General features: G+C 36.7%; 1 protein-coding gene across 3 annotated transcripts in view; it reads right to left on the bottom strand.

Moving 5' to 3' along the window:
- The window catches only part of LOC137644650 (F-box/WD repeat-containing protein 7-like), a 187884-nt gene that overhangs the window by 30523 nt on the left and 132361 nt on the right, over positions 1-25000 (bottom strand). For all 3 annotated transcript variants that reach the window (XM_068377604.1, XM_068377617.1, XM_068377610.1), the window contains 3 exons: positions 19332-19457; positions 6171-6260; positions 2454-2621 (listed from right to left, as the gene is read on the bottom strand). In XM_068377604.1, coding sequence (XP_068233705.1) covers positions 2454-2621; positions 6171-6260; positions 19332-19457 — 384 coding nt within the window. The remainder of the gene's footprint in view (positions 1-2453; positions 2622-6170; positions 6261-19331; positions 19458-25000) is intronic.

Below are 25000 nucleotides of genomic sequence, written 5' to 3'. Positions count from 1 at the left end.
ATATATATATATATATATATATATATATGGTATTGTTACTCATTAAAGTTATCTGTGGTAGCTCAAGCTCAGCTGATTAACGTCCACTTTCCATACCTCCCATAATGTGTGTGTGTGGTAGCTCAAATCCAGCTGACTACCCTCCAAATTCCATAACTCCCATATTATCTAAAGTTTTTGAATATTTTTTGGCAAAACGTATAAATAAGTTTGCTAAAGGTAAATCATGTTTCCTAGTTTGCAATTTGGCTTTTGTAAAGGCCTTAGAGCATGTGATACCGTTCTTACAATCACCAAAGCTGTATAGAAATCCCTAGGTTTTGGTTAAGAAGTCAGTGTGATTGGCCTTGATTTTTGTGCTACCTTTGACTGTGTTAATCATGAGCTCTTGTTTTCAAACTCAAAACAGTTGTGAATGGACGGGTCTTATTTAGCACCAGTATTAAATTTTTTAGTAATAGATTGCAAAGTTTTTGATGATGGACACCATAGTGAAAATCATAATGTGCTATCTGGTGTTCCTCAGGGTAGTGTTCTTGGCTCATCACTTTTCATACTAAATATTATATAGAATACAAACTCATTGCATATATAGATGATACTACTCTCTTGGCATCAATTCCACCTCCTGAATGTAGATCTGGGGTTGTTGAATCCCCTAACAGAGATCTAACTAAAATTTGTACATGGTGGAAATTATGGGGCATAAAGTTTAATCTTAACAAAATTCAAAGTATGATTGTAAGGAAGTCGAGGACAGTGGCTCCTCAACATCTGGCTCTCAGCAATGATAACATTTCTTTAACTCTGTATGACTCTTGAAAAATTTTAGGTGTGATTCTCAATAGAAAATTAATTTTGAGAAACACATTAGGTCTGACATTTTTTCAATTGCACATAAAAATCAAGTATTAGTTAAGTCTTTTAAGATTTTTGGTGATCAATCTATTCTGAAGTGTTTTAATTATCTCAATCTACCTTGTTTTGAGTATTGTTCACCTGTATAGTCTTCAGCAGCTGAATCTCATCTTTATTTGTTGGACAGGAACTTAGAGTCTATTAAACATTTCATTCCTGATCTAAATATTAATCTCTGGTACCATCATTCAATTAGTTCATTGTGCATGTTGCATAAAATTTTTCATAATTCTGACCATCTTTCTCATTCAAATCTTCCTGGACAGTACCATCCTGTTCTTAATACAGAACTAGGTATGCGGGTAATTCTAATAGTCATAAGGCTCAATATTACACAGCATTCTAGAAGTTTTACTCCAGCTGTAAGCTAGTAGTGGAATGATCTTCATGAATCGGTAGAACTTCAAAAGTTTAAAATAGCAGTGTATGTTTTTATATTGAACAGGGTGACATGTCTTTTTTATAGTTTATACATGAAATATCTGTTTAAATGTTAACATCCCTAAAATATTTCATTTAAATTGTTTATTACTTCTCTTGTATTTTATATATTTCCTCACTGGGCTGTTTTCCCTATTGGAGCCCTTGGGCTTAAAGCATCCTGCTTTTCCAACTAGGGTTGTAGCTTAGCTATAGTCGCTACAGAGATTCCAGGCAAAATAAACCCTACCCCCTGAACGACGTCACAGCCAATCTTGCTGTTTCCCGCATTAACAGCGGTCAAAACACATCCTTTTAAAGTGATTATGAGTAAGTATAGTTTAAAATTTGTATGCTAACACGGGAGACAACATGATTGGCTATGACATCATCAGGGAATGGGGCTTATTTTTCCTGGAATCACTGCGGCAACTAGTAGTAGTAGTAGTAGTAGTAGTAGTAGTAGTAGTAGTAGTAGTAGTAGTACTAATAATAATAATAATAATAATAATAATAATAATAATAATAATAATAATGGGACTGGACATCGCTTCACAACGAATAAAGACAACTTTGATCAATGGATTGTTTGAACAATTTTTCTTTTAATTTTTTTTTCTTACAAATGTAGTCTTGAGACCAATTTATTTGCTTGAAGCACATACATGCAAAGTAGGATCCAGATTCTTGTTCAAGCATGTTTAGTATACACGTACTGAATATTGGTGATCCTTCTCCAAAGATTTTTGGTCTAGGATATTTAGTGATAACCATAATAGACACTACAACTGAAGGGATTGATGAAAAAAAATGTTTCCAACATACTACAGATGATTTTCATTAGTCAGAGCTTATGTAATAAATTACGTTCTGACTAATATGATGGCAAACTTAAAGGGTTGTAATATCAAATGGCAATTATAATCTCACGAGATAATTAAGGAATGATAATGGTACTAGGCATTTGACATGATTTTGTTAAGCCTCAAATGCTAGGAATATTATTTATAAAACAATAAGGCCATCTGCTGATGGAGAAATTAAATGGCAGTATTTTCTTGAGTACATATAACTAAGTACAAAACACACATCGCAATACAGCTAAATATGCTTACCTTAATGGTTTTATCAGCTGCACCAGAAATAATCTTATCTTCATCAAAGGCAACTGTGAGTACAGGAGCTTGATGGCCAGCAAGAGTAAGCTGACACTCTCCTGAAGAGAGAGCCCAGACTTTAACCAAGTGGTCATAGCTGCCACTTACCACACGTTCACCATCAACCTAAAAAGACAATTTTAAAATCAATAACTGTATTTTTATGAACAGCTATAATCATTAGTCAATGAATAACATCTGAAATAATATAATCATAAAATATATTAAGTATAAAATTCTACCATAATAGAAACCCATGGTTAGATCTTTTTAAAATGTCCAATTCCTAATGGGAAAGTGAATGTGATCTATATCAATATCAGTCTAATGCGAATTGTTTTTAAACAATTTTAAAACCAAATTAAACTTCCATAAGTTTCGACTTTCCTTGCATATGCAGGCAATCATTAATCTATAACAGTTCCATAAACAAAAATGAAAACATGTTTTTAACAGCAATAAATAATTTAGTACTGACTATAGAATTCAAAATTGAAACAGAAGTAGACAATAGGTTGGCCTTTTTAGATGTGTTAATTTTAAGAAACGATAGAGGTTTCAGATTCTCAGTTTATAGAAAACCGACAAATGTGGATTCATACGTTCATTTTTACTCCAATCATCATCCCAGGACAAAAATGATGGTATTTTCATCTATGTTTTTATGGGCACTGCGGGTCAGTGACCCTGAATTCCTTGAAGCTGAGCTTAGGAAGATCCGGAAAATTGCAGGTAATTTACAATACCCGGAGAATTTTATCGAAACAGCTTTCTATAAGGCAAAGAAAACTTTTTATGAAACTGACTCTAAAACTGATTTTAATATGAAAAACCTTCTCATCTTACCCTTCCACAATAATTTCTAGACAATTCCTAGATTAATGAAAGTTTTTAATGTTAATGTTATTTTTAAGAATAGTACTTTAAAGGATATGCTAATTAGAAATTCACCTGTACAAATCAATGGATGTGTTTATGAAATCCCATGTAACCAATGCAATAAAAGATATGTAGGACAAAGTGGTAAGACCTTGAAACAAGACTAAAACAACACAGATATAATGTTCAAACAGGAAACCAAACAAGTAGTTTGTTTCAGCATAAGAATAACTGTAATCACACCATTAATTGGAAAGGGGCAAAAGAAATTTTATATTGAAAGGACATAACAAAACGCAATATCATAGAATTATGTATCATAAAGAAAAACCGTGTAGAATTGATCAACAATAGCCCAGTAATGTATAAACTTGATGAACTACTTATAAACAATGTATTTAAACAATTGTCATTCTTAAACTAGCTGTAATTCTTAAACTCACTGATTTTTAAACTAGCTATAATTTTTAAACTAGTTGTGTACTAATTTTTATGTTATCGTATTATTTCTTGTTTACTGCTGTCGCAGAGGTGACTTTGATCCTGTTCATAACTTTCTGTATCAATTGGACCTGAAGTGGTATGAAAATACGAAAGCGCTAGTCCAAAAATTTAGTTTTTCTAATCCTTCCTCCAGCATAGTGACAAATATATACATCGTATGCCTCAGCGATAGATCTTCAATATACGTGTAGAGAGAGAGAGAGAGAGAGAGAGAGAGAGAGAGAGAGAGAGAGAGAGAGAGAGAGAGAGAGAGAGAGAGAGAGAGAATAATAATGATGTTTTAAATGTGCTAAACAAAAAATATGTTATGTTATAACACAGGTGCTTATGTAATATTAACTGTGTAGATGTTTTAAATAAGTTAAGAAATTGTATCAACAATACTTTTTTACTGTATTCTTATGCACATATTCTTGAGAGCGGCAGGTAAGACATCCGCTGATCTGATCACAGCCAAAAGTGAAACAAAAATAAGTCAGCAATACTCGATTTCTGAAAAAACCTGAAATTTGGAACGAAAGTACAAAAATGTTTTCTTAAAGCCCAATTAACTATTCAAATAGTATTAATTTTCTAGAACAAAATGATGTTTCCTAAAAAATAGTGGTTTGCTGACAAAATCGGATGCCGTATTTTAATCTATGATTTAAATGGTTTTTATACACGGTAGAATTTTTTTGTTTCGTATTCAATCGACACTTTTTAAGAAAACCGATCATGGTTTCTTTATCTATATGTAAGTACTGTATTATATAACACAGAGAGAGAGAGAGAGAGAGAGAGAGAGAGAGAGAGAGAGAGAGAGAGGAGAGAGAGAGAGAGAGAGAGAGAGAGAGAGAGAGAGTTTTTATAATTATGTCGTGTACTATACAAAACAAATCTTCGTAAAGCATGTCTATACTGTTTTAAATATGACAAAATATTACTTACTCGTTACCGAAAGTTAGACTATTCACTGGCGATAAACGAACCCAGCCTATATATGAAAACCTTGAACACCCACAGGGAAAATAAAGCTTTTATATATACTGTACTAAAGAAAAATAATGGTTTAGTATACCATCATAAATACAATAGTGTTAAACTGATCGAAAGGTTAGAGAAAGATGAAGATTGCCGAGAACGTAACAACAATTCCGTTTAAATTTTGTCAGCTGGACTCGCATAGTTAAAGTTGATTTCATTGTTGATTTGGAATTTTTCCTTAAAAAGGCTATTTATTATGAAATTATGTTGGTAAAATGTATATAAAGTAAATATCATTTGAATACATTTACAGTATTATCAGGCACCGTACTGTATTCAGGGCTACCGATAAGCTTAAAAAGACAATAGATTTGATACATTTTGTGGTGGTTAACTCGCAGACTTTGAACAGCTTTGCAGATACAGAAAATTTATTTCTGAAAACTAGCAACTGCATAAATGGGGAATCACATGATTCGTACACGCATAATTCGGGACCGTACTGTATATAGTAGACATAAATGTAGCTCGAGAGCTTCGACAACATTTCTAAATTTTAAGCCTAAACTAAGCTCTAGCCTAGTGATAATACACCCAATTACAATCATACTCATCACACATATAATGTATTTCATGTGTACTTTCATGGTTTTCTGAGACACATAGCATTCAAAATTTCACCCTTAGATAGGCTGGTGAATAAAAATTCCTGTCATTCTGGCAATAAATTGAAGACCAGTTGTAAAAGGGTAGCACTTAGCAGTTCTATAACATCATCTATAAAATGGAACTCACCTACCATAACTTCTCTCAAGCATTTACTAAATAAAAATCATAGTTATGTTTTATCATGCATATTCCACTTTGGTACCCTACGGACAGAGATCATGTTCGTAAGGAAACGTCTTACTTAAGAGAGCTAAAAATTTAAGCAACAAGGCACTTACATAACCCCTTACCAGAGAAATCTACACTATTAATTATGAAGAAATTATACAATACCAATACCAAATATAGTACTGTATGTGTTTATTAGGATGAATTATTAATGGATGAAAAATTGAAAAACAATTATGAAAATAATTGTAGTAAACCAATAGATTTAAGAGGCTAAAATTGTATAATGTGTATACAGCATTGAACATAAAAGGAATTACAGTGTACAATCTGACAAAAGAGCACTGTGGTACATGGGCGACTGCAAGGAGGCGCAATTAGGGTGCTGTGAAGCTTGTGATAAAATAAATCTCACATAATAATTTTATTCCAGCTAGGATCAACTAAGAAATGAAATAAATACCAAATGAGGAAACAAGAAAATCTTACCTGGAGACACCGGACGGTTGAAGAATGACCAATCATTGTTACTTTGCAATTGATCGATGACCACTGACTGGTCTCTTCTACATCCCACACCTGAAACATAATTTCCTTAGAAATTCTTCCTAGCTTCAATACAGTCTTATAAAAATGATATTTTAATTATAAAATAAATTTTTGAATATACTTACCCGGTGAATATATAATAGCTGCAACTCTGCGGCTCGACAGAAAACACACTCAAAAAACTCGCGAGCGATCGCTATGAAGGTTGCGGGTGTGCCCACCAGCGCCACTATCGGCCAGATACCACTCTTGCATGTAAACAAACCCTTCAATTCTTCTCGTCCCGCTGCGTCTCTATTGGGGAGGAAGGGAGGGCCTTTAATTTATATATTCACCGGGTAAGTATATTCAAAAATTTATTTTATAATTAAAATATCATCTTTAAATATTCAACTTAGCCGGTGAATATATAATAGCTGATTCACACCCAAGGCGGTGGGTAGAGACCAGAGTTAATTAAGTTTACAGCGTATAAGCTAAGAGTTTTTGACAGTTATCAATATAACAAAACCAAAATATATAGGTACCTGGTAAGGAAGTTGACTTAGACGATTACTCTGCCTTATAAGTCTGTCTTCCTCACGAAGCCCAGCGATCCTCTTAGGATGCTGAAAGACTCCCAGGAGCTGAAGTATTAAGGGCTGCAACCCATACAACAGGACCTCATCAAACCCTTAATCTGGGCGCTCTCAAGAAATGACTTTGACCACCCGCCAAATCAATCAGAATGCGAAAGGCTTCTTAGCCTTCCGTACAACCCAAAAAAACAATACTAAAAACATTTCAAGAGACAGATTAAAAAGGATATTGGAATTAGGGTAATGTAGTGGTAGAACCCTCACCCACTACTGCACTCGCTGCAACGAATGGACCCAGTGTGTAGTAGTCCTCGTAAAGAGTCTGGACATCTTTTAAGTAAAATGACGCGAACACTGACTTGCTTCTCCAAAAAGTCGCGTCCATAATACTTTGCAGAGATTTATTTTGCTTGAAGGCCACGGAGGTTGCTATATCTCTAACTTCGTGCGTCTTAACCTTAAGCAAACATCGGTCTTTCTCATTCAAGTGAGAATGAGCTTCTCGTATTAAAAAAATCTGATAAAATATGACAAAGCATTCTTTGACATAGGCAATGAAGGTTTCTTAACTGAGCACCATAATGCCTCAGATTTACCTCGTAATGACTTAGTACGAGCTAAATCGAACTTAAGAGCTCTAACAGGACATAATACTCTTTCCAGTTCGTTGCCTACGATCTCTGATAAGCAAGGAATATCAAAAGATTTAGGCCAAGGACGAGAAGGCAGTTCATTTTTGGCCAGGAAACCAAGTTGAAGTGAACAAGTGGCTTTTTTCTGTAGAAAAGCCGATGTTCTTACTGAAGGCATGAAGTTCACTGACCCTTTTAGCCGAAGCCAAGCACACTAGGAAAAGTGTCTTGAGGGTGAGATCCTTCAGGGAGGCTGAATGTAATGGCTCAAACCTGTCTGACATGAGGAGCCTTAGGACCACGTCTAAGTTCCATCCAGGAGTTGCCAAACGACGTTCCTTAGAGGTCTCGAAAGACTTAAGGAGATCTTGGAGATCTTTATTGTTGGAAAGATCTAAGCCTCTATGTCGAAAGACCGAAGCCAACATGCTCCTGTAGCCCTTAATCGTGGGAGCTGAAAGGGAGTGAACCTTTCTCAGATGTAAAAGAAAATCTGCGATTTGGGCTACAGAGGTACTGGACGAGGACACAGATGCTGACTTGCACCAGTCTCGAAAGACTTCCCACTTCGACTGGTATACTCTAATGGTAGAAGCTCTCCTAGCTCTTGCAATCGCACTGGCTGCCTCCTTCGAAAAGCCTCTAGCTCTTGAGAGTCTTTCGATAGTCTGAAGGAAGTCAGACGAAGAGCGGGGAGGCTTTGATGGACATTCTTTACGTGGGGCTGACGTAATAGATCTACCGTTAGAGGAAGACTTCTTGGAAAGTCTACCAGCCATTGAAGTACCTCGGTGCACCACTCTCTCGCGGGCCAGAGGGTAGCAACCAACGTCAACCTTGTCCCTTCGTGAGAGGCGAACTTCTGCAGTACCTTGTTGACTATCTTGAATGGTGGGAATGCATATAAGTCCAGAAAAGACCAATCCAGTAGAAACGCGTCTATGTAGATTGCTTCTGTATCTAGGACTGGAGAGCAATAGATTGGTAACCTTTTGGTCAACGAGGAGGCAAAGAGGTCTATGGTGGGTTGACCCCAAGTAGCCCAAAGACTCTTGCCCACGTCCTTGTGGAGGGTCCATTCCGTGGGTATCACCTGACCCCTCCGACTGAGACAGTCTGCCAAGACGTTCAAGTCCCCCTGGATGAATCTCGTCAACAGGGAGATGCCTCGAATTCTTGACCATAAGAGAAGGTCCCTTGCGATCTCGAGCAGCGTGAAGGAGTGTGTGCCTCCTTGCTTGGAGATGTACGCCAAAGTTGTGGTGTTGTCTGAGTTGACCTCTACCACTTAGTTTCGAAGAAGCTTTCTAATATCATCAAGGCCAAGTGGACTGCTAATAGCTCCTTGCCGTTGATGTGCATGCTCTTCTGACTTGAGGTCCACAGACCCGAGCATTCCCGACCGTCCAGGGTCGCACCCCAACCCAAATCCGACGCGTCTGAGGACAACACGTGGTTTGGGTTCTTGACTGCTAGGGATAGTCCCTCTCTCAGACTGATATTGCTGTCCCACCATTTCAGGCATGCCTTTACTGATTCGGAGACTGGGAATGATACCGTCTCTAATGTCTTGTCCTAGTTCCAGTGAGAGGCTAGATGGAACCGGAGAGGCAGAAGGTGTAGTCTCCCTAGTGAGACAAACTGCTCCAGGGATGAGAGAGTCCCTACGAGACTGTTCCAACTCCTGACTGAATAAACGTTTCGTTTCAGCATTAGTTGGACTTCGAGCAGGGCTTGACTGCGAATCTCCATCCCCAAATATAGAATAATCTGGGATGGGATCAGTTGGGACTTTTAGGTTGACCAAAAGTCCCAACTCCCTGGCCAGACTCAACGTCCAATGTAGATCCTGCAGACAGCGAAGACTGGACGATGCTCTGAGAAGCCAGTCGTCCAAGTACAGGGAGGCTCGGATCCCCGATAGATGGAGGGATTTTGCCACATTCCTCATGAGCCTCGTAAACACGAGAGGCGCAGGACTGAGGCCAAAGCACAGGGCTCGAAACTGGTACCCCCACATTCCTGTAAACAAACCTCAGAAACGGTTGGGAATCCGGGTGTATAGGAATGTGGAAGTATGCCTCCTGAAGGTCGAGAGAGACCATCCAGTCGCCTTCCATAAATGCAGTCAAGACAGCCTGGTAGACTTCATCGTGAAGTTTGTCTTGACAATGAACACATTGAGCGCACTTGCCTCTTACGTACTCCTGCAGTGAACATGGCTGCCAAATCATTGGAGCCATCCCTGAGGGACTTGTTCCTGCAGAGAACGTGGCTGTCAGATCATTGGAGCCATCCCTGAAAGCCTTGTTTATGCATGACATAATTGTACAGCAAAACTTCAAAGGCTCGAAAATAGCTCTGAAGTCGACCTGTAAAATCTTGGAGCGTCTCATGGCCAGGCGCCAGGTAGAGTCTATGAGGTTTGAGAAGTCTATCTGGGCAGAGGCAGGAACTCCCAAGCCGAGAACTTCTCTCGTGTCATATCAGACTCTCGCTCTATAAGCCAGCTTAAAAGAAGGGCAAGCAAAGGCTGTCTCCCCCAAACTCCTCCTGGTGATAAACCAGTCGCCTAGCAAACGTAAAGCTCTCTTAGAAGAGCGAGAGAGCACTAGCTTATAAAACAACGGCTTCGAAGTAGCTAGGCCTAGTGTAAGCTCTGACGTTTAGGCGAACGAGGAGCAGCAGTTACAAAAAGATCCGGACAAAGATCCTTAAAAATCAGCATGATTTATTCAAAGTCCATAGAGGGCTAAGCAGCTTTAGGCTCCTCTCCGTCTGACAGAGTCCTCAAGGGAATATCAGTAGGAGGGGGAACAGCAACTTCCTCATCTGAAGGAACCTTGTCCGACAATAGCCGAGTCTCAAGCAAGGGAGAGACCTACCGTGGTGGCAATGCTTTACAAGCAGAGTCCACACGCACTGGTGCATTAGTAGCGGACCAGGACGCAACGTCATGTAACTGCTTGACAGTCTGTGAACTGTCAACAACAACAGGTGCGTGAGGACGCACAGCGTCCACTCGAGACTGCTTTGACCGCCTAGACTGAGCAGTCAAAACAACTCTAGAATGCGGAGGTTGACGCTCAGCGTCAAAACAAGTCAACTCCGATTGTTGGCGAACGTCCTGAACGTCAACAGGAGCATCAGCAAGTGGCCTAACGTCCAAATGTGGCTGAAATTCCACACGAGACCGCATCGAGTGTGGTTCTAAACCTGACTGACGTGACTTGGCTACGCCAACGTCAACAGGACGCACAAAGGAACGTTAGGGTGGCTGAAAGCCAGGATCTCGATGAGATAAACGGCTAGGCTCAACGGACTTATCGGCAGAATAGTCTTCCATAAGGGAGGCAAGCTTATTCTGCATGTCTTGCCGTACAACCCATTTAGGATCAACGGGAATGGTTGCGGTAAGAGACGAGGGTAACGTCTGTGACTGCAAAACCTTGCCTACAAAAAGACTCTCGGAGTCTGTGTTACGCTTTTGTTTAGGCGGCGAGCAGTCTTCCGATGACTGCATAGGGTCAGAGCTGTCCTAATAGTTAAAACCAGGACGCTGGACCTGTCCTGAAAGGACTGACTTTCGCTTAAAAGGGCCTCGAAACCTTGTTCCACGGTTTCTTATGCGAAAAGCCTTCGGATGACGAGGAGAAAATCGTCTCTCTCGCCTTATGGTAGGGGTGATCTTGGTAAGATACACCTGATACCATAGAGGGAACGTCTGTTCGCTGATCAAGGCCTCTCGAACCCATAAGTCGTACGACATTACTTCTCCCCTGGGCTTGGGAGCTTGCAAGAGGTCCCGGACTAGGCGAACGACAGGCACGAACAGACGAACCCTCGGTCGCAACACTGATAACACTTTGCGCAATATCACTTTATCACTACGATTTTCTGTTTTGCACTTATTTCACTGAAATCGAATTTTTTAACAATTCACATTAGGTATGAATAAAACTGATTTCTACCTGAAGCACACAATTCTACCCTCATCAAAAGGTTGTAATTGCGAAATCAGTCGTATAATGTAAGCACATTAATACCAGCAAAAAACAGTAAACATATTTTAAGATAAAAAAAATCAGTGGCTGGGGAAGAGACTAAATACTAGTTCATTCAAAACTACGTTTTCAATCTCTCACCGTACAGTGCCTTGGGACGAGAATAAAAACTAAAAACGTTTTATCCTTTCTCCCCGTACAGAGACTAGGGACGAGAGTAACTCGAGAACAACGTTACTCGCTTGGGACGAGATAAAGATCGGAACGTTCTCTCTCCTCTCTCTCTCTCCGTCTCTATCTCTCTCTCTCTCTCTCTCTTGATTTCGCACCGAAGAGAAGAGCCCACTTACCTTTCGTCAATAAACAGGTTATTTGACCAAAGGAAAAAACTGAAAGGTTTTTCAATTAAAAGTTCCTTTAAAATAGTCTTTAAAACATTTAAGCTTTGAAAGAAAAAAGAACAAAACGTCAGAATCGATTTACTCTTTCTGCAAAGTGAAACCGTGATACTCTCTCTCTCTATCGTAACGATATAGCGCAAACTGCGTAGCATAAATAAACATTAGTTCATCTTTGAAACAGTACGAAGACTATTCAAAGAAAAAAACTATCATAAAATATTTACTAAAAATATTTCATTTAATAAGTTTTAAATCATTAGCTCTGTAAAAGTTATTTACGATTGAAAAGGGCTCAACGTTGTTTAACTTCGGTTTCCAAGTTAGGACCGCCTACTCTCAGGAAAGGTCGCATATAAACAAATCATTAAAATTTATTTTGATGTTTATTATAAATGGAAAGCTAATCGAAGAGGCCTAATAAAGGCGGTTGAGATATAAAATATATAGAGGAAAATCTATAATTAATTTACAACGTGATAAGATAATTGCTAAAAGCCTAAAACACACTTCCGTCTAAGGGAAGGGTCGGCCATTTAAAAGTCAAAGAAAGTCCATACTCTCTCTCTTGTCATCAAAAATTAAATCTATCCAAAAACGAGTTCAAGATTTAAGATGAAGATAAAACACCTGCACTGCGAAAGCTCAAACCAAAATGAAGTACTTCACCAAATATGTTGAGAAAACTCCAGGTTCTACAGCGAGTATTGATACGTCTTGTCGTCAACGTCGACAGAGAAGAATTGAAGGGTTTGTTTACATGCAAGAGTGGTATCTGGCCGATAGTGGCGCTGGTGGGCACACCCGCAACCTTCATAGCGATCGCTCGCGAGTTTTTGAGTGTGTTTTCTGTCGAGCCGTAGAGTTGCAGCTATTATATATTCACCGGCTAAGTTAAATATTTAAAAATGCAGTGACAGAGAATTCTAAAGATGAAGTGAACATAATTATATGAAACATGTAATGATAAATAAACAATTAAATTTGACTAAACTACCTTAGTTGGGCCAGGAATTCTATTTTACATATTTGTTAAATGATATTTAAAACAAAAGACTGACTTATCATGTTTACATCAAAAAGCATCTCTGGCACATTAGTCAACACTCGTTATATGAAAATTAATCATTCATAAAATAACATTAATCAACATTCAGAAAAAATTTAAATTATTCCAGGAATTCTTAAAAGTTTAGTGATCACAGCAAAAAGGGATTTTGACGAAGGAAAAATCTATTTCTGGGCGAGAGACCTGTGCCGCCCAGTGAAATGCTCCTTTTACATCATTTCTAAGGTAAAAACTGCTATGAATTTACCAGAGAAAAAAGTTGCATAGGAATGCCAGGTTGAACCCAGCTCGCTCACCTAATAAGGTGTCGGTATAATAATACTAGGGCGTGATAAATCACAACCAGAGGTCTCACACCATTTAGATATCTCCTCTTCAATATCCCTGTTACAGCGAGGTGCCGTTCAACACCCACGTCCACACTCCACTACCAACAACCCAATCTACGCCAGTGACGACTCTCCTTTTTCATAGCACTGCTAGTTCACACTTGTATTTTTCTCTGCGGTGTTTTCCCCAGGATTTTGTACACGATGTCGGATTCTACTGTCTCGCCATCTAAGTTAAGTACCAGATCTATGAGTTTTGAGTCTTTGGAGGTAGCCTTGCCCTTATTTCTATTTCTATCACAGTTTTTTTTGTTATTCACCATTCGTCGGCCCCGCTTCGCGGCCGCCATGTTGGCTGGCTACCTCCTTTCACTCGTTCTTAACGCCTTACAATTAGTCTTCTATACTGATTGTTTTTCGTTTCGAACCTTTTCGCTGGGTATTATCACCGATCACACCCTGTTTTATATTATTATATCTGTTATTATGATATTATGCTACGTATCATAGTCTTGAACTTAGGTTGGCATGCCTGCTCGCCTTCGGGTGCTTCCTAGTTGGTTTACTTCGCGTTTTACCGTTTTTACCCAGTGTTTTTTATCTTTACCACCTAGTTATTTTGCTTTAGTTTGAGTGGGACTCGATCTGGACGTGTGTTGAACTTGAAAAGTGAAGTTTCCATAGATTTATTGTTGTGTCATGACACTGTAATCATCCAAGTTATATCATATCGATATTTTCTTACTGTATATCATTATTTAATTTTACTGGTTTATACGATATCATAATATGCTTTATTAAAGCCTTTTTGTATTTGATTTTTTTAATTTCAGAAGCATTAACAATCAACAATTACTGAGTTTTTTTGTATACCTTTGGTTGTGATCAACTGATCACGTGGTCGCATTATTACTTCGAGTGAATGCACAAATACGAATAAAATGGCGTATCGTTTATACTGTAAAATTTCTTAACGTATTTGATACATCATGATGAATATTACATCAGCGCCCATATATTATAGGATATTATAGGTTTCATACAGTTCATTCATAGCCATTATTATTAGTTATCATATAAATAAGTTTTCTCTTTCTGTATGTGTGTGTGTATAACGGTAGTTCATTTTAAAGATTAGAAGAGTATTTCATTTTTACTTCATTATTAAGTCTTCATATTTTTTTTTAGATATTATTGTGTTTAATTGTGATCTATTAAAGCATGTAACAGGTTTGCATTCTATTTTTCCATTTTGGGACCATTTCAATAATAAAAATTTACTTTTGTTTGTCATCAGCTAATCTCAAGGTCAGGCTACTGTATTGCGATTATGCACCCATACGAATAATAAGAATATCGTTTATATAACTTCATAACTTTTTCAAAATATCTTCATAATGAATATTGCGTCAGCCCAAATATGTTATAGGATATACTTTTCATACAGTTCGTTTATAGTCTTTATTATTAGTGATATGAATAGGTTCTCTCTCCCTCTCTCTACAGAATTTCTCTTTCAACATAATTAGATAAATACAACGTCATAAGAAGTATGCGCAGTGATATGAACTCTGCAAGAAAAAAATACTAACTTACCCAGCAAAAGTATTCAATTTTCATTATGAAAAAGAAATTTTAATTACTTCAACAAAATATTTGTCCTATTCATGTAATTTCATTAGATAAATATCGATCTACTATCAGAGATGAAACATAAAAAAATGAAACCTGGGTAAAATATGAGATTCTGTCCTAGCTGTAGAGTTAAATTTACGCTGTAGAACTCATATCAACTGATAAGGACCTCATGAAATACATTGCATCGTTACTCGATAATTTGATTATGGGAATACAGTACTAACATTAATCGATAGCCTATTGAAAGGAAATCACTCAATTTGCCCGTTCATTTTCCGTTACTCTGCCAGAAATAACGACGTCACCAGACATATGAGGTGAACTCAAATAGATATTAAAAGCTTTCTTTATATTTTTCTTTATTAAAAATGGATACTATACTGTATATGATCAATAAAAGAAAATACTAACTTATCAAGATAAATTAGTTCATTTCTATACAAGAAAATAGATTATTTCTTAGGAAATATTTGTCCTTTTAGTGTAAAATTTCAGACAGAATTGTGATGTCATCATAGTGAAAAAAGTGGCTGTAAAGTCAGTCGTAAATCGCATAGGTCATAAGTCGATAACTACCTATATAGAGAATAATTGGCGCAATTACAGCGGGGTGAACAACGCTGACCACACGAGGGAAGGTACGATTACACAAAAATAAAGCGCATCACTTTATGAAATATATAGTTCATATCATACTTCTTTTTCATAGTCCATATATCAATTAGTTTGAAATTTATTTAAAATGACTTGAAAATAAAACCAAGTAAATTACTTGTTTTATGCAGATTTATAAAATATTTTGTCAAAACCTCTGAAATATTCTACTACGTTCCGATAAGAACAAAACTACCAACTGTTATCATATCATCCTTTAAAAGACTTATCTATTATAAGGGAGACATTTTCTGTAAAACAAGAAATTGGGTAGGGTTTGGCATATGTGATATTAACATATCATTTAATTAAACATGTTACGATAGCAAATACAATATAGTATAGTTATGAGAAATGTTATATGACAAAAATACAGTTCAATTAACTAATATGTGTTGGACTGCATTAAAGTAGGTTTGGTAGGCACACCTACAATGTTGATTTATTCAATAATATACATGATCTAGATACAGTATATCTTTCTTGATTTTTGTGATCAATGGCACTGTATATGAGAGGTTCATGGGACTATAGATGGGACTACACATAGGTATACAGTATGATTTGTTCCGTTAAGATTGCCCCACCTTAAGTATGTAGTAGCTAATGTTGTGAAAATAATTCAAGGTTCAGAATTCAAAAAATGGATATGGCAGAAATCATGTCTTTCTCCAGCGTGTTCCTAGCGTGTTTCTAAACTATATTGCAGAATGCAACTGGTGTTCAAGAACCATTCAGTAAATCTAGCTCATGCTAGGAAGTTTATGGCAGATTTTAAGCTGTTTTTACCTTAGGAATAATGGCTAGAGCTAAAAAAAAAAAAACCATCTTGATATAACAAAAGTTAGCAACACAATTTTGGATGAACATTAAGTTAAAAAAACTTACACTGCCAGTTTCCTATTTATATTATTCATAAACATAGAAATGACATCATAATTTTACAAACATGAAGGAGTAATAGGAAACATAAATGCTTAGGCTACAGTTCTTGCAATAACATCCCTGTAATAAAACCTTAATCCACATAGCACAACTATGCTTCATATCATAGGCTTATAATAATATAAAAGCCAGTCTTATTACGGCCATGTTTTCAATCAGTCAGTCCATAGTATACAAAAATTACCCTTCTTCCAATAGGTCTACAATATCATAATATAAATTCTTACATGAGGCCTATAAATGAAAGTATAAAAGTTTGTGCTTGACAATAGACATATAGGACTCATATTGCAGTACTGAAATAAAAGAGAGACGGAAGCATGTGTGTAGCAATGGCTAATTTTGATCACGTTCGCAATCACTGATTAGTAACAAATAGTTTCCCTTTCCAGCCCAATGTCTGATGCCATGATACACAATGAGACTAATACAGAATATGTCTTCCTTTTTTTTCTTATTTGAGATTGGAACAAGCATTTATAGATTTCAGCAATAATTGAATTACTTCAGTATTTACCATAATCATTTGAAAAAAAATACAGGGAAAATTTATATTATATGGCTTGGATAACATATTACCTATTTGCTGGTTACTGCAAAACTGTCAACCTGGTATATCATCTATACATTGAATGGCAATGTCTGTGCAACTAAGCCACCATTCAAATAGTTGCCAGATACTGCTTGCTGAATATAGCTATACGCCTTATGTCCAAAACATCGAGGGCATTTACACAATATCTATAGAACAATTGTACTTAATGCATGTGTGCTTAGATTAGCAGCAGTAGACAGAGTAGATGAAGATGTGCATATTAGAGGTAATTTTTCATAATTCTGACCAGCCTTTATATTCAGATATTCCCAGTTTGTAACATCCAGTATGTAGTACCAGGTAATCAGTTATTTCTATCAGTCCTGCTTTCCCCATAACAAAGCTCAAATCTACACAGTATTCTGAAAGTTTTATTCCACCTTTCACCATATTTTGAAATGATCTTTCTAATCAGAAGGTTGAACTGGTAAAACTTCAGAAGTTCAAAATTATGGCAACCACTTTTCTGTAGAAGAGGATGACATGTCTTGTTTCATAGTTTATATACACATGACATGTGGTTTGCCCTAGAAAACAAGATTGTTGCATATGAAGATGATGCTGCACTCTGCATCAATTCCATCTCCTGAATGTAGATCTGAGGTTGCTGAATCCCTTAATAGAGATCTAGCTAAAATTAGTGCATGGTGCAAATTATGGGGCATGAAGTTGAATCACAACAAAACTCAAAGTATGATTGTAAATCAGTCAAGGACAGTGGCTCCTCAACATCCATATCTCAGTATTGCTAATGCTTCTTTAACTCTCTGACTCTTACAATTTCAGGTGTGGTTCTTGACAGCAAGTTTACACTTGAGACACGCATTAGGTCTGTGTCTTCTTCAATTGTACAAAAAATTGGCTTATTGAGAAAATCTTAAGATTTTCGGTAATCAATCTATTCTGAAGAAGTTTTAATTCTTTCATTCTACCATGTTTTGAGTATTGTTCTCCTGTCTGGTCTTCAGCTACTGATTCTCATCTTAATTTGTTGGACAGGAACTTACAGTCTATTAAATTTGCTATTCCTGATCTAGGTATTAATGTCTGGTACCGTTGTTCAATTAGTTCGTAATACTTGTTGCATAAGATTTTTCTTAATTCTGATCATCCTTTACATTTAGATCTTCCCGGACAGATCCATCCTGTTCATAATACATGGCATGCAGTTAATTCTAAAAGTCAAGCTTTCTCCACTATGAGGATCAATACTACACAGTATTCTAGAAGTTTAATTCCAGCTGTGACCAAGTTGTAGAATGATCTTCCTAATTGGGTAGTTGAATCCATAGAACTTGCAGCAAATGTTTTTATGTTGAACAGGCTAACATACATCTTTTTTATAGATTATATATGAAACATCTGTTTTGGTGTTGTTAGTTTTTAAAATATATCATTTCAATTGTTCATTATTTCTCATATCGTTTATTCATTTTCTTATTTCCTTTCCTCACTAGGCTGTTTCCCTGATGGACCCCTGGGGCTTATAGCATCTTGCTTTTCAAACTATGCTAACTTAGCTAGCAATAATAACAATAATAATATGATTGATCTATTATAATATAGTTACTGATCTTGAAATATTTAAAAATATTTTTTTATCAATTCTCCTATACAGTTATTTGTCGTTTCTCTATTTCCTTTACCGGCTGCTTTCCCTATTGGAGCCCTTAGGCTTGTAGCATCCTGGTTTTCCTACTCTGGTTGTAACTTAGTAATAATAATAATAATAATAATAATAATCAATCAGTGTTGGAGTTATTGATGTGGACAGTGATGCTGGAGCCTCAGCAGAAACTGGAGCAGTAAATAATCCTCTTGGATATAAATTCCATTACATTACCAGTAATATTGTTTCTCCCTTCCTTGGAAGTCCATCACTTTGTGTCCACCATCTAGCAAATCATTACCCATCTATACCTCAATTCATTATTTTCCCTTATTGCATAAGAACACATCAGCCATGGATTTGCAATTACTTATTACTTTCAATCAAATTGGGTCTCTTTATTAAATATTTTATGTACCTTGTAGCATACTAATTCATTCTCTTAGTTTTCTGAATCATTCACTTTTATATTTTTTATTAGGCTATACAAAAGCCATAATAAGATTTGTTATATACCTAGTTTACCTCAAATTAAATATAGCACACTGGCTGTAATTCCCAAACTTAAGAAGTCCTTAAACTAAGGCTGATGTTCTAATTAAGTGGTATGGATTCATTTAAGTTGATTATGGAATAAAAAACTGACTTACCTTGATGGTAGCATCAGCAGAGCCACTAACAAGTCGATTGCCAGCCAAGTGAAGGCATCGAACCATGTCAGAGTGACCCACCAACGTTTGCACTGACCAGCGAGAATTTGTACGCATATTCCACACCTGAAGAGTGATTAAAAAAATTTATGTATCTGTACTGTCAATGTATTAAGTAATAACTTCAAGTAATAGAATCCCCAAATAATACACTATTCTTGCCAGATTCAGTCACTTTCAATTCAGTAGTCAAGAATGAAAGTTTAACCCAGCATAGACTGAAAAGGTAATTCATCTAATAAAATAAAGCATCAATCATTGACAACAGATAAGAAAGCAACAATAAGGTATTTTTACAAAAGTATTTCATAGGGAACACAATTTACAAATGAGTCTCAAAAGACAGTGCAATGCCTTATCATCAATAAGTTAAATTATAATAGGTCCCATAGGTATACAGTCTTTACCTTAAAATTCTTAGAAAAACAGTAAATGGGATAAAAAAATAGAGCCATTATGGCTGAAAGGACGACAGTACAAGTACTGAACCTCTATTCTAAAACTTGTTTAAAATTATTTACTATTCCAGTAGTTTAATCCAATCACCAGTCCTCAAAACAGTATTTCTAAAATGAGAATTTAATTTACAATAGAAGAAACATCGCATGTTGAGAACATTGGGAGGAAAATAAAATTAAAGAGGAGAAAGCAATGCAATAATGACCCAAAGCAAGGTTGTAAAGGGCATTTAGTGTTACATACAATGTGTCACACAAGGCACATTGTATTATGCACACTTCTCCCCTATGGGAACCACTACAAACTCTCTCCCTAGAAGCATCATACCACCTTCATTGTAAGTTATGAAGCATACAGCATATTATGCTGTTAAGGTTCTTTGCAGTTTCTTTCAACTCCAGCTATGATAAACTTAATTCATTTCAAAAGGCTATTTGAATACTGACTTGTCCAAGAGCTGAAATAATTTTCCTCATAAGAATTAATGTAAAGTATGAGGGATTAATCTCTTAAAAATCACAAAACTTCTGTTTACAATAACTTGCAAAAGCCTACAAAAACAAGACAGATAAAAACTGAACATTACTTTCCCCGTGATAAGGGGAGTTGATGGCCTAAGTGGAAGGTGGTGAAAAAGGGGAAGAAAAAGAGGATGTAGCAATGATCTCCCTTTAATATTTCCATTGCAATTTTCACCACTTATTATTGGCTTATAACTAATGCTACCCTGTCAATTCCCTATTGCATATGTATAACAAAAACCATAAAAATATAAATTAAGCAAAAATTTAATGTCAATGTTTTACAGGTGTACAGGGACAGATCTTAGCAAAAATGTGTGTAAAGCAATGTAAAACTTTAGCATGGCCAGTGATACACATCTCTAACAAATTGTGACAGTCAATTTGATCTAAAATATTTCCTTGGTTTTCGAGTCATAAAAATATTAAAGAATATTGTTCACACACTGATTTGTTCAAGTTTTGATTATTTGACCTCAAGGTTCCACTGTACATTGCTTTATTAATTTTACTTTTTCCTCCATTTCCTTTGGTTTCTTCAGACCTAGCCATGCCATTTCTTGAGCCTATACCTTACTCCACTTTATATAATTATAATATTAAATAACACAAGCTCAACAACTTCTATTTCTTATTTTTTTAGCCTTCTTATTTCAAAAGAAAAAATTAGCAAGTGCAAGTTGTTATACAGTTTAAACTCCAATAACTTATTCATGTTTATTTTTTTAATAACATAGTTTAACACTTAGACAACTAATGGCTGTGATATACATATTCAGTGTCTTCAACCCCTAGATGACCAATGGATATAACATACAAACCCAGATATATATTTTTTCAAGCATTCATTAAAATCAAACTAGCACCTCAGCAAAATATTTGATGCTAGGGGTATAGCATTAGTTGCACTTCATTGCTATGGGTCTGAGATGATGAATCAACCAGTATACTGGCTCCGTATGTGTTAAATGCTATAGTTGGCCATTTTCTCTTGACTTGGCTATGAAAAGGAAACACATGTGGGTATATTTCAGCATATCTAGGTTGGATATACACCTATGATTATTAATTATCTTATACCAAATGCTGCATAAACTGTGGAAATATTTTAGTGATGGTAGTGATGTCTGGAAGATTGTTTGATGGTTTTTAGGACTCTTCTAAGGAGCCACACCAGTGACTTCGATTTTCTCAGAAAAGGCAAGATGATGTAACTGTAAGTTTTGTACTATAAACTCTGTTTTGACATATGAGCAGAACTTGGATTATAAAAGGGTGCTTTGGAGTCATACAATGACCTTGACACCAATAAAAATCAGGTTTGAGTTGCTTAGAGATGATACTAACGATTCAGACAAAAATATAAGAGCAGATGTGATTGCACTGTATCAGATTTGGGATCCAAGTACAGTATTTGCCAAGTGATGAAAGGGGGAATTTCACTGACGATAGTGACAACTGTGAGAGAGAGTGAAAGTGATAGTGAAGGAGTTCTTCACAATAACTACAGTACAATATAAAAAATGTGCAAGTGTTGGTGGAATGGGGTTTCATATTAAGGGGAAGGTAGGCACTGTTGGTGTTGGAGAAGCTTTTGAAGGTCGTTTCGAAAATGGCTTAAAGGGGTTTGGTGGTGTTGAATGTGGTGGTGATGGTGGTGTTGAATGTGGTGGTGATGGTGTTTACAGATTGGTTTTGAAGATGGTGATGGTGTTGGAGGTGCTGTTGGATATGCTTTTGGAGATTATTTTGAGAGTGGCGTTGGTAGTGGTTTTGGTGTGGGAATTAGGTTATGGCTAACTCTTAAGAATTGTTTCATACAATTATAATTACAAAATGAATTACAATTTGCTCTGACATTAAATATTTGCATCATCAATAACAAAAGTGCAAAAGAAATTGCAAGAATATTTTTACTATTCCCAGATAGACAAGCTGAGCTTCCAAAATTAAAATTCCGGATAGACAAGTTTTTAACATTCACACCCAACTAAAATTATTCAATTTCCAGTAACTTTATACAAGAATGTAGATAAATGGATGAGCTATCCAACAAAATATTTATCAGTATAGGTTTATTTATTTTTCACATAAGAATTTATTTTCATGGCTAACTCCAACTCAGCCTGATAATTGTCTGAGGTCTAGTTTGAATAAGTCACAAAAATGCCCAACTTTTCCATGTAATAATTGCCTGAGGCCTAGTTTGTATATATCATATGAATGTTCAACTTTTCCATGTAATAATTGTCTGAGGCCTAGTTTGTATATATCATAAGAATGTACAACTTTTTCATGCTACATAGAAGTAAATCTCAACATTCAGTGATTGAAAATAAAAACACTACAGTAATACCTTGAGATACAAATGCACTAAGATACGATTTTTTTGAAATACGAAGATACATTTTATCTATATTTATGCCCCAAGATACGACAACTTTTTTGAGATATAATTTAAACAATCGCACGACACCATCCTACAGTAGGTGGCAGAGTGTTCGTTCGGCTACCCGAGTCAATCTGAACGCTCACTTGGCAACCGAGGTTATCCGAACTTCTCTCTCCCAGTGTGTTTGTTGTCGTCGTATAGAAAACGTTGTGTTGTGTGTTTACGATTCTCGTGTGTTTTCCTTTATTTTATTAACATTCATTAACATTTATTGTGTAAACCATGGGTCCTAAGTCTAAGGATAATAGGGATAAGAAAAAATAAAGAAAATGATCTCAATGGAAATAAAGCACAAAATAATAGGAAAGCATGAACGAGGTGTGAGAATGTGTGATTTGGCCGCTAAATATGGCCGATACGCGTCCACCATTCTCATACAAAAGGACACAATAAAGGAAGTGCAGCCTTCTAAAAGGCGAAACTATTATGTCAGAGTTGCAGTCTGATTTGCATAATGAGATGGAGTGCCTATTTTAGATAAGGATAAAGGAAAAGGAATTGGCTGGTGACGCAGTTACAGATACTATAATTTCTGAAAAGGCTGTTGCCATCTTCAATGACCTAAACGGGATGCAGCTGAGGAGGGAGGAGAGTCATCGCAAGGCACTGAAGATGAGTTTAAAGCCAGCTGTGGCTGGTTTGAAAATTTCAAAAAAACGAACTGGCATCTACTTAGTCGTTAGGCATGGTGAAGCAGTAAGTGCAGATGTGAAGGCTGCTGAAGAATTCATTCAACGCTTTGGCATCTACTTAGTCGTTAGGCATAGTGAAGCTCAAGTGTAGATGTGAAGGCTGCTGAAGAATTTATTCAACGCTTTAATTGTCTTGTTGCACAGGGAGCCTATACCTCAACAGGTATTTAATTGTGACGAGACAGGGCTTTTTTGGAAAAATATGCCAACGGACCTATACCACCGCAGAGGAAAAGAAGCTTCCTGGACATAGGACTATGCAGGATAGTCTTACTCTTGCTCTTGGCACTAATGCTACCGGTGATTGTAAGGTGAAGCCGTTATTGGTGTACCACTCTGAGAATCCCAGGGCTTTTAAAGCCCATAAGGTGTTGAAAGAAAAACTAACAGGTCATGTGGCATGCTAATAGTAAGGCCTGGGTAACACGGCAGTTCTTCGTTGAGTGAACCTAGCCTTTGGTCCTGCTGTTAAGAAATATCTAACAGAAAATAGTCTTCCGCTTAAATATCTCCTTCTCTTGGACAATGCTCCTGGTCATCCTCCAGGTCTTAAGGATGACATCTTGGATGAATATAACTTCATTAAAATGTTGTATCTGCCAGCCAACACAACATCTATCCTCCAGCCTGTGGACCAATAAGTGATATCGAATTTCAAGAAACTCTACACAAAGCACCTATTCACACGGTGTTTCGAGGTTACTGAAAACACCAACCTTACTTTAGGAGAATTTTGGAAAGATCATTATAATATCGTAATCTGCCTTAAATTGATCAATCTTTCCTGGCAAGGTGTTACCAGGAGAACCTTGAACTCATTCTGGAAAAAGCTATGGCCAAGTGCTGTTGCCGAGTACGACTTTGAGGGGTTCGATCAAACACTAGAACCACTTGGAAATTGTTTCTATTGGTTGTTCCATGGGGCTGGAGGTAGATGAGGCAGATGTTGTGGTTAGTTGAAAAACATGCTGAACAACTCACAAAGGAGGAGCTGAAGAAGTTACAGGAGATTGCTCACATGGAAGTGATGCAGGAACTCAGCCGTGAGAAGGAAGTCGAGGAAGAGGAGGTGCTAACTTCAAGAGAAATTTACGAGATCCTCAGCATGTGGCATAAAGTATCTCATTTTGTTGATGAAAAAAAAAGACATCCTGAGAAATTGCATACAGGGAGAGCAATTGCCTATTATAATGATACATGCCTAACAAACTTCAGAAACATCTTAAAAAGAGGCAAAAGCAGACCTCGCTGGATCGCTTTCTCACAAAACGACCACGCAGTCCTAGTGCTGAAGGTGAGAAGGCCAAAAGGGCCAAAAGTGATAGTGGAAGTGATTAACGTGGGTAGATTAAAAGTGTTTGTGTATCATAGGCTAGGCTATGCTGTCTCAGCCATCTCTCCCTGCCTTCTCCTCCTCTTAGCTCACCTTCGACAGCTGCTCATTCCTGTCTCCAGGGTAAGTTGTTTACAATTTTAGTCTTTATT

This window comes from Palaemon carinicauda, chromosome 1 (genome assembly GCF_036898095.1).
Source record: "Palaemon carinicauda isolate YSFRI2023 chromosome 1, ASM3689809v2, whole genome shotgun sequence".
Taxonomy (NCBI): Eukaryota; Metazoa; Arthropoda; class Malacostraca; order Decapoda; family Palaemonidae; genus Palaemon; species Palaemon carinicauda.
The sequence above is the reverse complement of the archived record's forward strand: the minus strand, read 5'-3'. Positions and strand labels throughout refer to the sequence as shown.